This window comes from Archocentrus centrarchus, chromosome 24 (genome assembly GCF_007364275.1).
Source record: "Archocentrus centrarchus isolate MPI-CPG fArcCen1 chromosome 24, fArcCen1, whole genome shotgun sequence".
Lineage (NCBI taxonomy): Eukaryota > Metazoa > Chordata > Actinopteri > Cichliformes > Cichlidae > Archocentrus > Archocentrus centrarchus.
Window position 1 is genome coordinate 34,150,679 of NC_044369.1, and position 11,448 is coordinate 34,162,126.

General features: G+C 47.2%; 1 protein-coding gene across 7 annotated transcripts in view; it reads left to right on the forward strand.

The window, feature by feature from the left end:
- Positions 1-7,833, forward strand: part of cep43 (centrosomal protein 43) — a 29,201-nt gene extending 21,368 nt beyond the window's left edge. For 3 of the 7 annotated variants that reach the window (XM_030722419.1, XM_030722421.1, XM_030722420.1), the window contains 8 exons: positions 137-190; positions 472-546; positions 2,468-2,536; positions 3,331-3,446; positions 3,852-3,917; positions 5,652-5,685; positions 7,473-7,560; positions 7,638-7,833. In XM_030722419.1, coding sequence (XP_030578279.1) covers positions 137-190; positions 472-546; positions 2,468-2,536; positions 3,331-3,446; positions 3,852-3,917; positions 5,652-5,685; positions 7,473-7,560; positions 7,638-7,718 — 583 coding nt within the window. In that variant the 3' untranslated portion in view covers positions 7,719-7,833. The remainder of the gene's footprint in view (positions 1-136; positions 191-471; positions 547-2,467; positions 2,537-3,330; positions 3,447-3,851; positions 3,918-5,651; positions 5,686-7,472; positions 7,561-7,637) is intronic. The other 4 variants (XM_030722422.1, XM_030722423.1, XM_030722424.1 and 1 more) reach the window with 4 other exon arrangements.
- Positions 7,834-11,448: the final 3,615 nt, after the last annotated feature.

The following is an 11,448-nucleotide window of genomic DNA, read 5'->3' on the forward strand; positions in this document are numbered from 1 at the left end:
AAGGTTACCGAGCCCTGGTTTAGAGAATATAATAAAATAATGTTCATATGAATTAAACACACACACACACACACACACTGTCTGTGTGTTTCATTCTGCTGTTTGTGTCTCCTCTGTGTGTCTGCGGCCTGTGAAGTCAGAGTCCGTTTGGGGAAAAGGACTCCTCTGATAGGACGAGCAGTCACAAAGAGTGAGTATCACAGGAAGCGTTCCTGCTGAGGAGGCCACTTTCAAAATAAAAGCCATCGACCCCTATATTTTTAAGTCTCTTAAAAGTAAAACATGAATCTCTGAAAGATGACCCTCTGCTTCTACTTCCTGTCAGCTCTCATTTCTCCTTCCTGTCATTCATGTCACACCTGAGCTTTACCTGTACATGCTTTTCTTCCACACCTGTCCATGTTTCCGTCCCCGCTCTGTCTGAATGCGCTCCCTGTCCTTCCTCTCCTCGTCCTCTTCCTCCTCCTGTAGTGTCGTCCCTCTGGTGGAGGAGAGTCCTTCTGGGTCCATTGTCTCCTCCATGAGACGAGGCAGAAGTCTGAGCGAGTGAGTGTGCATGCCGATCAGACCAGTCGCACCGTTCCAGCTTTATTTCCCCCTTTAACACCGCTGACACACCTGTTACCTGCCTCTAACAGCCTTTAACAGCGAGCGCATCTCCGCTGAGACGTCTGATCAAACGCACGTTGAATTACTGTAATTACGCGACCGTTCGTCCTTTCGGGAAAATTCAGTTTCTGAAAGCTGAGAAGTTGTGCTTCACACCAACATAGGGTTATTATGGTAATTGTTGCTGGAGGTCCGTGAACAACAGGGTATTAGTAATACGTTGTGTCGCTGAAGACATGTTCAGTGTTGCTCTGAGACAAACACAGAGACGCTTCAGCTTACAGGCTGCTTTCGCCATAAATTATTATTTGGCTTAATTGTTCTTAATGAGCAGTGTTTGTGTGACCTGCTTTTCTCCAGCAGTCAGCGAAGCGTCTTTGTGCTTTGGGCTCTTTACCCAGCAGCTGATGAATCGATGATGGTGATGGGCTGTGGAACGGGTCATCAGGCGGCGTTCACATGAGGCTGATTCAGTCGCGCAGCTCTGCTGGGATCTGAATGGCTGCGTGTGTGCGGATAGTGGATCACCTGCAGAGCTGAACGCCGCCATCGGTTTGGCCTGCTTCCTGCTTTCAGCGCAGCCTCCGTGCCTCCAGCAGTGCTTGTAATGAAATGAAAGTAGACCAGACGGAGCTCGAGGGCAGCAGCTGAAATCTGTCCTAGTTTGAGTCTGATCAAACTGTTTTTGGATCATTCATTGATCGACAGTAAGAGGATGTTCATGACCTCCCTATAAAATGACACAAACATAAGTACTGTGTACATGTAGAGCAGATGCTTCTGACTGTGGTTATTCAGCGTGGTGGTGCAGCGTTTGCAGCTGTGGTCTTTAAGCCTCGAGGTGTGTGCGTGACGGGCTGTGCAGCCTGAGAGAAGTTATCAGGTCATTTTCCTTTAAAAGCAGCAGGAGTGATCTTCCTATCAAAACAGGGTAACACAAAACTGCAGCAAATGAATCATGAAAACATCAGCGGGTTAAAAAGTATAAGTTAGAGCAGGGGTGGGCAACTCCAGGCCTCGAGGTCCGGTGTCCTGCAGGTTTTAGATGTGTCCCTGATCCAACACACCTGAATCAAATGGCTGAATGACCTCCTCAGTATGCAGTCATGTTCTCCAGAGTCCTGCTGATGACTTCTGTATTTGACTCAGGTGTGTTGAAGCAGAGACACATCTAAAACCTGCAGGACACCGGCCCTCGAGGCCTGGAGTTGCCCACCCCTGAGTTAGAGGAACGGGAAGTGTGGGCGCCTCACATCGCTGCTCCTTTTTTTATTATTTATTTATTCCACAAAAACACAAAACCTACGAGTTTCCTGTGCTCCAAAGTTCAGACATGTTTACTTGTGTGAGCACTGCCTGATGGAGAAACACCTGCTGCTGAGGATTTCCCAGCATGCCCTGTTACCTGTGCTTCACAGGTGAGTCCCCGTCCTGTGTTTGCTGTGTGACGCCTTGAGTGTGAACTCGGAGCTGCTCGGCTCACTGAGCGTGAGTCAGATCGGCGTCCGTGTCGGTGCCGCTCCCGCGGGGTCGACTGTACTCGGCTCAGGTTACACTTTGCCGCCGGCGCCATGAAAGTTTAACGACGTGCGAGGAAAAGTGGGTCGGAGCAGCTCCGAGTTTCTTCTTCTTCTCTGCTGTTCTGGCACAACAAGCAGAGAGTGGATGCTAAGCAGTGCTGACGGGCGCGAATGTGAGAGACTTCTGCATGAACGCTCAGCACGCCCTGCGACTCTGAGGACATTTGAACCGATTTCACAGCAGATTAAATCCTCCTCACGGAAAGTTCAGACATTTGATGTGCAGTGACGCTTTGATTTCCCTCCTCTTCCTCCTCTCTTCCTCTCTCCGGCCTCAGTCTGTCTGTCCTGGCTGCTGACTCGGAGGGCGAGCAGGATGAGCCTCACTCTGACCGCTCTGAGCTCAGGTGAGCTGCAGGTGTGCTTCAGTTCATATTATTGGTCATGACGAATCCTTCCAGGTGAAGCAGATCAGCATCAAACCTCGTGTCTCTTCTCCTGTTTTCCTGAGATCGATGCTCCGAGGTTTTAGCCTCCACTGATCAGCTTTGAGTTTCAGTTATGATTTTGGTTTCCAGGAATGCTCAAATCAGGATAATCTGAATAAAACTTTTCTGCATGTATTTTTGATCTGGAGCTGTCGCTGGTTCCTGTGTGTCATAAATCTGCTGCTCACCTGAGCCAGAACAGCTTAACGAGAGCGTTTTATCAGCGCGATCTGAGTAGAAGCACTAAAAGGTTTCTGACTGATCATCGGACGACCCACCAGGTTTATCTTGTGGCCTTTTGAAGGGCCCTGCGCCCCACAGGTTGGGAACCATCAATCTGAACTGTGGGAGGGCAGATCAGCTCGCTCCTGAACTTCCTGTTGGTAAACCTGAGACAGCCTGCTGTTCCAGCTGCTTCTGCTGCCTCTGCAAGCTGCTTTGCAGCCCTCCAATCACGCTGTTTCTGACCTCATGTTGTATCTGCAGTGTTTGATGCTGGTCTGACCTGGCGTGGGGTGGGGTGGGGTGGGGGGAGTCTGATCTGAGGGGGGTGGGGAACCATAGATTTACTTTAAATGCTCAATTGTTTTTTACTCCATAATTTCCCCCACTTTGGTAACAAGTCAGGTCTTCATGTTTGAGCCTTGTGAGGTTCTTCAGTCTGTTTTTATTGTGTTTAATATTTGAGTAAATTTGCTGTCTTCTCTCCGCAGGAAGGTGGAGGTGTCCGGGTCCCGAGGGAGTGCAGCAGGGTCCCTGCCTGAGGCTCAGAGACCGGCATCAGGAGGAGGAGGGAGCAGCACATCAGAGCCGAGCCTCAGCAGGAACGGTCGGTTTGAGTTCTCTGAACTGATTTCAGCCACGTGTGTTTTAGTGAGTAGACGTTACCCGTGGCGTTACCCGTGGCGTTACCCGTGGCGTTACCCGTGGCGTTACCTGATCTACTTTAAAGGAGGTGATTGTATGTGAGGAGAAAATCTGCAGGTCTAACAATCTGAACGCTCCTTCTCTCCGGCTGTGGACTGTAGCTGTTTTTTAGGCACTTTCAGTGAAGTCAGTTCAGTCATTTCTTTATTAAAAACATGAATGAGAGGAACTCACGACAGGCTGATCATCTGAGTGAAGCATGCTGGGACGATCTGGAAGTGCCCGTTTCCTGTGCAGCAGGTCTCAGTGGACCCTGGCAGTCAGACTGTGCTGAGAGATTAAATCTGATTCCTTGTTTCCTCTGCAGGAGCGTCTCAGTCCAGAGAGAGAGGCTTCAAGGCTCCCAATGACAGAACTGGATCTCTGCATTTAGGTAGGATTCGCCTGCTGAAAGTCAGCAGTGTCCGATTACATTAGATACAGTTTGTTTATCCTCAAAATCACGATATTTTTATGACACAGAAGCTCAAAAATATGTTAAATACACCAGACATGAAATATGAGTATCTCAGTACCATATTCCATATACGACAAATACCTGAATAAAGGAAAACCATCTGAAATCACAATAACAATTCTCACAAGTTTAAGTGTTCTTGACCAGGATATGTCCTTCAATGCACATATTAAACAAATATGTAGGACTGATTTTTTTGTAATTAGAAACATCCTTTCTCAGAGTGATGCTGAAAAGCTAATTCATGCATTTATTACTTCTAGGCTGGACTATTGTAATTCATTATTATCAGGCTGTCCTAAAAGCTCCCTGAAAAGCCTTCAGCTGATCCAAAATGCTGCAGCTAGAGTACTGACAGGGACTAGAAAGAGAGAGCAGATTTCTCCCATATTGGCTTCTCTTCATTGGCTCCCTGTTAAATCTAGAATAGAATTTAAAATCCTTCTCCTCACCTACAAGGTCTTGAATAATCAGGCACCATCTTATCTCAAAGACCTCATAGCACCATATCACCCCAACAGAGCACTTCGCTCTCAGACTGCTGGCTTACTTGTGGTTCCTCGGATACTTAAGAGTAGAATGGGAGGCAGAGCCTTCAGCTTTCAGGCCCCTCTTCTGTGGAACCAGCTTCCAGCTTGGATTCAGGACACAGACACCCTCTCTTCCTGTTTAAAGGGAGTTTGTTTTTTTTCCCCACTGTTGCCAAGTGTTGCTCATTGGGGGTCATCTGAATGTTGGGTTTTATTGTTGGGTCTTTACCTTACAATATGAAGCACCTAGAGAGGACTGTTTATTGTGATTTGGTGCTTTGTAAATGAAATTGAATTAAATAGATATAAATATTAATGAGGTTAAATGAACAGAACTACGTGCTCGTTTCCTCTGAGGCTGAGCACAGATCCAGGCTCTGCACGCACAGAGAACCATCCAGATGTTCACTGTGATCACTCAGATGAGATGATCAGAAGGTCCACATGCCTGTTTTTGTTCTTCTACAGCAGCTCCTCATGATTCACCGTTCAGAATGATGCTGCTTGATCTCATACTGAGCCTCGGTGCAGCTTCTCATCCTCTGTCTGAAGCAAGCTGTTTTAGCTCCTCCCCCTCCTGACAATATTTTGTCTCACCAATGAGTGGCGCTTCACTGTCCTCTGATGCAGTGATGAAACTGATGAAGTGAGTGTTTAGAGCGGGCTGAGCTTTGGGCTCACACACACTGAGCTGATTATTAGAAACTTCCTGAACATCCACCACAGGAACAGGAAGTGAGGAGAAGCAGAACAGATCCACCCTCAGCTTCATGTTCTGGTTTGACATGTTCCTAAATGTCCTTCAGCTTCTGTTGAAATCAGTGTTTCTGCATGTTGGTTTCAAACTGCTTCAGACTTCATCGTCAGCTGTGAAGCGCTGAATGCAGGAAGCAGAAACTAAAGTTTAAATGGGTTCCTGAGCTTTGATTTGACTCCCCCCATCAGAAAGACCACCTGCACTTTTTAAAGGAAGTCGTCGGTGGTGTGAGAGCAGCCGCCGAGGCTGTGGTTGGATCAGAGATGCTTTCTGTTGGCCGTGCTGTGAATAAAGCAGCGACACTAACAGATCCTTTGAGTCTGTGCTGAATGATTAACCGAGTTATTCACTCTGTGCCCTCAGATGACGAGGTCGAGTACGACGACGACTTCAACAGGTACGTTCAAACACCTGATTTAACCTGCACTGTTTCTAACCTGGAAGTTTCTGAGTGTCATATATTCCTGTGAGATCCCTGCTGCACCCGCTCCACTTATTATTATTATTATTATTATTATTATTAAAAAATATATTAGTTACTCAATTTTGAGGTGTAAACCTGCTGAAAAACTCGTGTGGTGCAAGCTTACTGCGTTTTGGTTGAAGGGCGTGTCTGTGGAGTATTTCAGTCATTCACTGTGAAATTTTGAGTGGTCCAGTCTGCACCAAACTTCTCATATCTGATTAAAGTCCTGAACTTCGTGGAATTAATAGTCATAGTGCCACCTAGTGGCAAGAGGAAATTATGTTTGCCCAACAGCCAACTGGAATCCAGGGCTAGGACATTCACAGGTGGAGGTGTTGGTAGTTTATACAGGATTGTCCGCTGGTGTGGTTTGGATGATGGAATAAATCTGTTTCACAGGCTCTGATTTAAAGGAGACATATACAAAATCCACTTTTTTAGTGCTAAAATGGCAGTGATTTTGTAGTCCAAGTTCAGTTATGCTGAAGCTGCAAGCAGACAAGTCCAAATGTTCGGTTGTTGGTGTATTAACCCACACGGCTCCTTACATCGCCCCCGGGATCAGAGCCTCTTCGGTGTGCTTGTTTCTCTGCTGGTGGATAATCGTATTGCTGCTATCAAACTACAAAAATGGCCGAACGGGGTGGAGTGGAACGCTCTGTGACCTCGAGGGGGGCGGGACATGAAATGTGTCATTCACATTTAAAGAGACCGCACCAAAACGAGCTGCTCTAAGACGCCTCAGAACAGGTGTAAACGAGGGGTCTGTGGAGCTGCAATAACGAGGAATTCAGACCAAAGCATTGCAGTTCTACTTTATACAGACCGCAATGAATGATTTATATATGAAAAAGAAGGATTTAAAAGCACGATATGTGCCCTTTAAAGATCAGCACCGTGACGCGTTCAGAGATTTCAGGGATTTTTAAATATTTCTGCAGAAAATCTTAAAAATCTTCCTTATGTGTGGATCAGCTGTTTGTTCAGATTCAGCGTGAAGGAACAGGCGATGAGGCGCTTATTGATCAAAGTAGCAGAGACGATACCGGTGTTAAAATGATCCAAGCACAGGGAGATACAGAATTCACTCAAACACACCTTCACTTCATTATTTCCATCCATCCATCCATCCATTCGCTTCCGCTCATCCTGTTCAGGGTCGCGGGGGGGCTGGAGCCTATCCCAGCTGTCATAGGGCGAGAGGCAGGGTACACCCTGAACAGGTCGCCAGCCTGTCGCAGGGCCAACACAGAGAGACACACAACCTTTCACACGCACATTCACACCTATGGGCAATTTAGAGTAGCCAATTAACCTAACCCCAGTAAGTGCATGTCTTTGGACTGTGGGAGGAAACCAGAGTACCCGGAGGAAACCCACGCAAGCACGGGGAGAACATGCAAACTCCACACAGAGAGAGGGAGAGGCCGGGTGGAATCGAACCCAGGCCTTCCAGATGGTATTCTAACTGTGAGGCAGCAGTGCTAACCACTGTGCCACTGTGCTGCCCACTTCATTCATTATTTCATTTCATCATTTCAAATGAGTTTTGTAAGCAGTAGGTGACATTACCAGCTACATTTCTGTTTCTAACTTTTTTTTTTTTTTGCATTAAAACGAGTGAGAACGTGTTAGAATATCTGTCCTGCGGTCTTTGAACGCACCCCAGCTCGGGCAGGTGCCGGTTTAAGCGACTCTTCTTCTTCTGTTTGTTTTAGTCACCGGTCTGACCTCTCCAAGAGCGAGCTGAGCATCGGCGAGGAGATCGAGGAGGTTTCCATCGAGGGCCCTGACCACAGCGGGAAGGTGAGACCATAACCCTGCAGCCTCACCTGCAGCCTCAGGCTCATTAAACCCAGCTGCTCTTTCTGTGTGTTTCGCAGTTCGATGAGTCCACTCAGGACCTCAGCGTCTCTCAGCTCAGTCAAAGTCACGGAGCCGACTACATGGAAGACGTGCCCTGATGCTCCCATCATGCACTGCTCTTTATTTTCCCAACATGCCCCTCTTTTTTTTTGTGCCCTGATATTTAAGTGTGTACAGTCTCAGTGAAGCAATAAATCCATGTGTTGGACCTCACAGTGTTTATTGTCTGAATGTTTCACCTCGTGTGTGTGTGTGTGTGTGTTTATGGAGGGAGTAAAACACTGATAAACAATAAAAAGCTGAGTCGGGTCTAAAGTCTGATTTTGCCTCTGTGAGTAAATGGACTGGTTCTCATTGAGCACTTCATACAACACGCCTCATTCATTCTTTCTACAGCTAAGTGCTTCCTATCTAACATTCACACACACATTCAACGGTTCCATCAGAGAACAACTCAGGGTCAGTATCTTTCCCAAGGATACTTTGGCATGCAGATTGGAGCAGCCAGGAATTGAACTATCAACCTTGTGATAGGTGGAGGACCTGCTCTACCAACTGTGCTACAGCCACACCAACCCCGGCTGACCTCAGAGCATCGGTGAGGAGATCGAGGAGGTTTCCATCGAGGTCCCCGAACAGCGCGGGAAGGTGAGACCGTAACCCTGCAGCCTCACCTGATGGATGGTACATTTGTTCTTGTTTTGAAGCTCCTACATGAGCTTTTCTTTCTGCTTCAGATTCAGTAAAAATGAAGCCAGTCGTGAGCAGATGCTGCTGCTTGGTGGTGATCTCGCTGGTGTATGAGGGCAGCTGGAGTCTAATCCTGTGTCCGTCTGCTCTGCAGCAGCTGTCGCAGTAAAAGAGGTTTAGTGATCCTTTAAGTACGCCACAGGTTCACTTCAAGGACAGGAAAGGAAGAAATGTGTAATATTTTGTAGTCTGGCTGGTGGAGACGAGCTGATTCAGGGCAGGAATTTAACCCTGCTCCTGGGCTGCTCAGGGGAACTCGGAGTCACAGTGCCCGATTCTCTCTAGGATTTAAAATATTCATGTTATTGATATTAGTGAGATGATAGATAACATTACAGGAGGGTTGGAGAGCATCTCTGTCCATGACTACAAGAGGACAGCAATATATGAATTAACATTTAATTTTGAAATACTGCAGGGCTGTGACTCTAATAACTGGTTGTGCCAGCTTCGGCAGCAAGACCTGCAGCTGTGGAACGTGTTTCTCCCCCTCCCTGTCCTGGTGTTGAGCGCACGCCTTGTTTCCTGCTCACCTGATTACCCGTTGCAGGTGAATCTCTGCCTCTCAGTTGCTTCACTCTCACTTTGAGTTTGCAGAGCCGTCTCCATCAGAGGCCTCCGTCTCTTGGTAGGTCCTTTATTCCGTCACCTCAGGGTCATTATTTTGTACAGGTGGTAAACAGGTGTTTGTAGGCTGTAGGTGGCTACACCTGTACAGGTCTGAAGATCAGTATGAAGAGAGTTGCTTTCACTTCTGTGTTTCTCAGAGACTTTAGGCCTGTGTTGGTGGCTCAGAGCCTCCACTCGCCACTGCATTGTCTTTTTTACTTTGACCTGTTATTTTTAGATTTGCCTAACAGGTGTTACCTGTGCAGGTTTGTTCCTCTCCTTTTGTTGCTTTACTCAGATTGTTTTCTCAGGGTCGTGTTCCACAAAGCAGGCTGAACAAGCTCCGAGTCTAATCCACAGACAATGGATGAAAGATGGATGTAGGCTGCAGGTCTGCAAAGGGCTTTAAAGCGCCATTCTTTCTAAGAGCCAGCCGGGGGCGCTACCTGTGACTGAAAAAAGACTTGTGCTCCTGTAGAAGCCTTTAAGAAAAAGACCTCTGTAAACTCTTTCCTGGTGACTTTATGGGCTCAGTGGCTCATTTTGAGTCTAACTGAATAAAACATTTTATAAATTTTGGTCGTTCTAAGTTTCAGAAACGACTTGGATTCACAGTCAGATCTGGCCCCTCATATCTAACTGAAACAGAGCAGGACCTCTCTGACCAGCAGGTGAAGGCGCAGTGACAGTGCCCATCTTTTATATACAGTCTGTGGTCTGACCTGAGCTTCGGCAGCTGAAATTTTGCTTCTTCTCTGCTCGTCCTGGTCTGAAGCTGAGGGCCTTGGCTGGCTTCTTCTGTTTCTTCTTCTGTGGTTATTTGGTTTGACCCAAATGGCTCAATGACTCTCTTTTTACTGTTTTCTACGAGCTAACTTCTTGGTGACTTGAGTCATGTTGCTACCTGTGTCCTGAGAGGCGTCTTTATGCTTCAATATTCTCTCTGGAATTCCCAGCATGAGTTTTCCTTGTTAATACTAATTAAAGCTCACCAGCTCCTCCCCCACCGCATCATCACACAGCTAAATGCAGTCTGCTTCATACGGATTTGGATTCTTTTGCAGTTTTGCCTCTGTGCACCCCCACAGCAGATTATAAATCAAACCATCAGTCTGTGATTGACGTGCAGACTGGCAGCTCCAGGGCTCTGGCTGAAGTCTTACAACCATTTTACAGCCAGTCCTCAGAAGTAACTGGACAGACTAAGATGATTGTAAAAAAAGGATTGTTTCTAACACCTGGATGAAAATCCTCTGCAGTCAGTGACTGCCTGAAGAACCATGTTCATCACCACATGCTGTGTTCCCTCCTGGAGATGCTCTGCAGGTCTACTGCGGCACCTTCAGCTGCTGCGTGTTTGTGGGTCTTCAGTTTGGTGTTTAATAACTGTAAAGCTGCTGCTGGGCTGAATGGCCAGGTCAGTCTAAGTCAGTTTCCCAAATGTTTTGGACAGAGTGTGTGTCAGCTTGTTTGAGAGATTCCTTATGTTCAGCATCTCAGTCTGCTATGGTAACAGCACTGCATCAAATAGGGACAAATGTGTAACAACATTGTATGGACTGCTGGAAAAATCCCTGGTGGGCCACAAACCTCATTAGATAAGCTGCTGTTTTAAGGAAAAGACGTGGACGATCACAACAGGATTCTGGGACACCGTCAGGCGACTCAGGAGGGGAAAGTGGTGCTCTATACTGCAGGTGGGGCGCTGCTGACTTCAACTGAGGCTATAGTCGGACGGTGGAAGGAATACCTTGAGGAGCTCCTTAATCCCACTGACACGCCTTCTGTAGTGGAAGCAGAGTCTGGGGACGAGGGGGATGACCAGCCCATCACTGGGAGTGAGGTCACTGAGGCAGTTAAACAACTCCTTGGTGGCAGGGCCGCTGGGGTGGATGAGATTTGCCCTGAGTTCCTGAAGGATGTTGTAGGGCTGTCTTTATTGACACGTCTCTGCAGCATCACGTCGAGATCTGGGATGATGCCACTGGATTGGCAGACCAGGATGGTGGTCCCCATCTTTAAGACGGGAGAGTGGAGGGTGTGCTCCGACTATTGGGGATCACGCTCCTCAGCCTCCCCAGTAAGGTCTGTGCTAGGAAAGGAGGGTCCATTCATCAGTTGAACCTCGGATTCAAGAGGAAGAATACAGTTTTCATCCTGATCGCAGAACACTGGACCAGCTCTTCATCCTCTCGAGGATGTTCGAGCGTGGGAGTTTGCCCATCCAGTCTACACGTGTGGCCTCCAGCTCACAGTGGTTCACAGCTGAGTGTGAAGCGGCTGGCACGAGGATCAGCACCTCTCAGCAGGGTTATAATAGTTTTGGATTTTACATGATAGTTTAGTTTTAGTTAGTTTTTACTTTTGTTTCTCTAATTCAGTTAGTTTTAATTAGTTTTCAGAGAGGTTTTTCTCGTTTTTATTTTTGGTTTCATGCTTAGTTTCAGTTAGTTTCAGTATTAGTTTTAG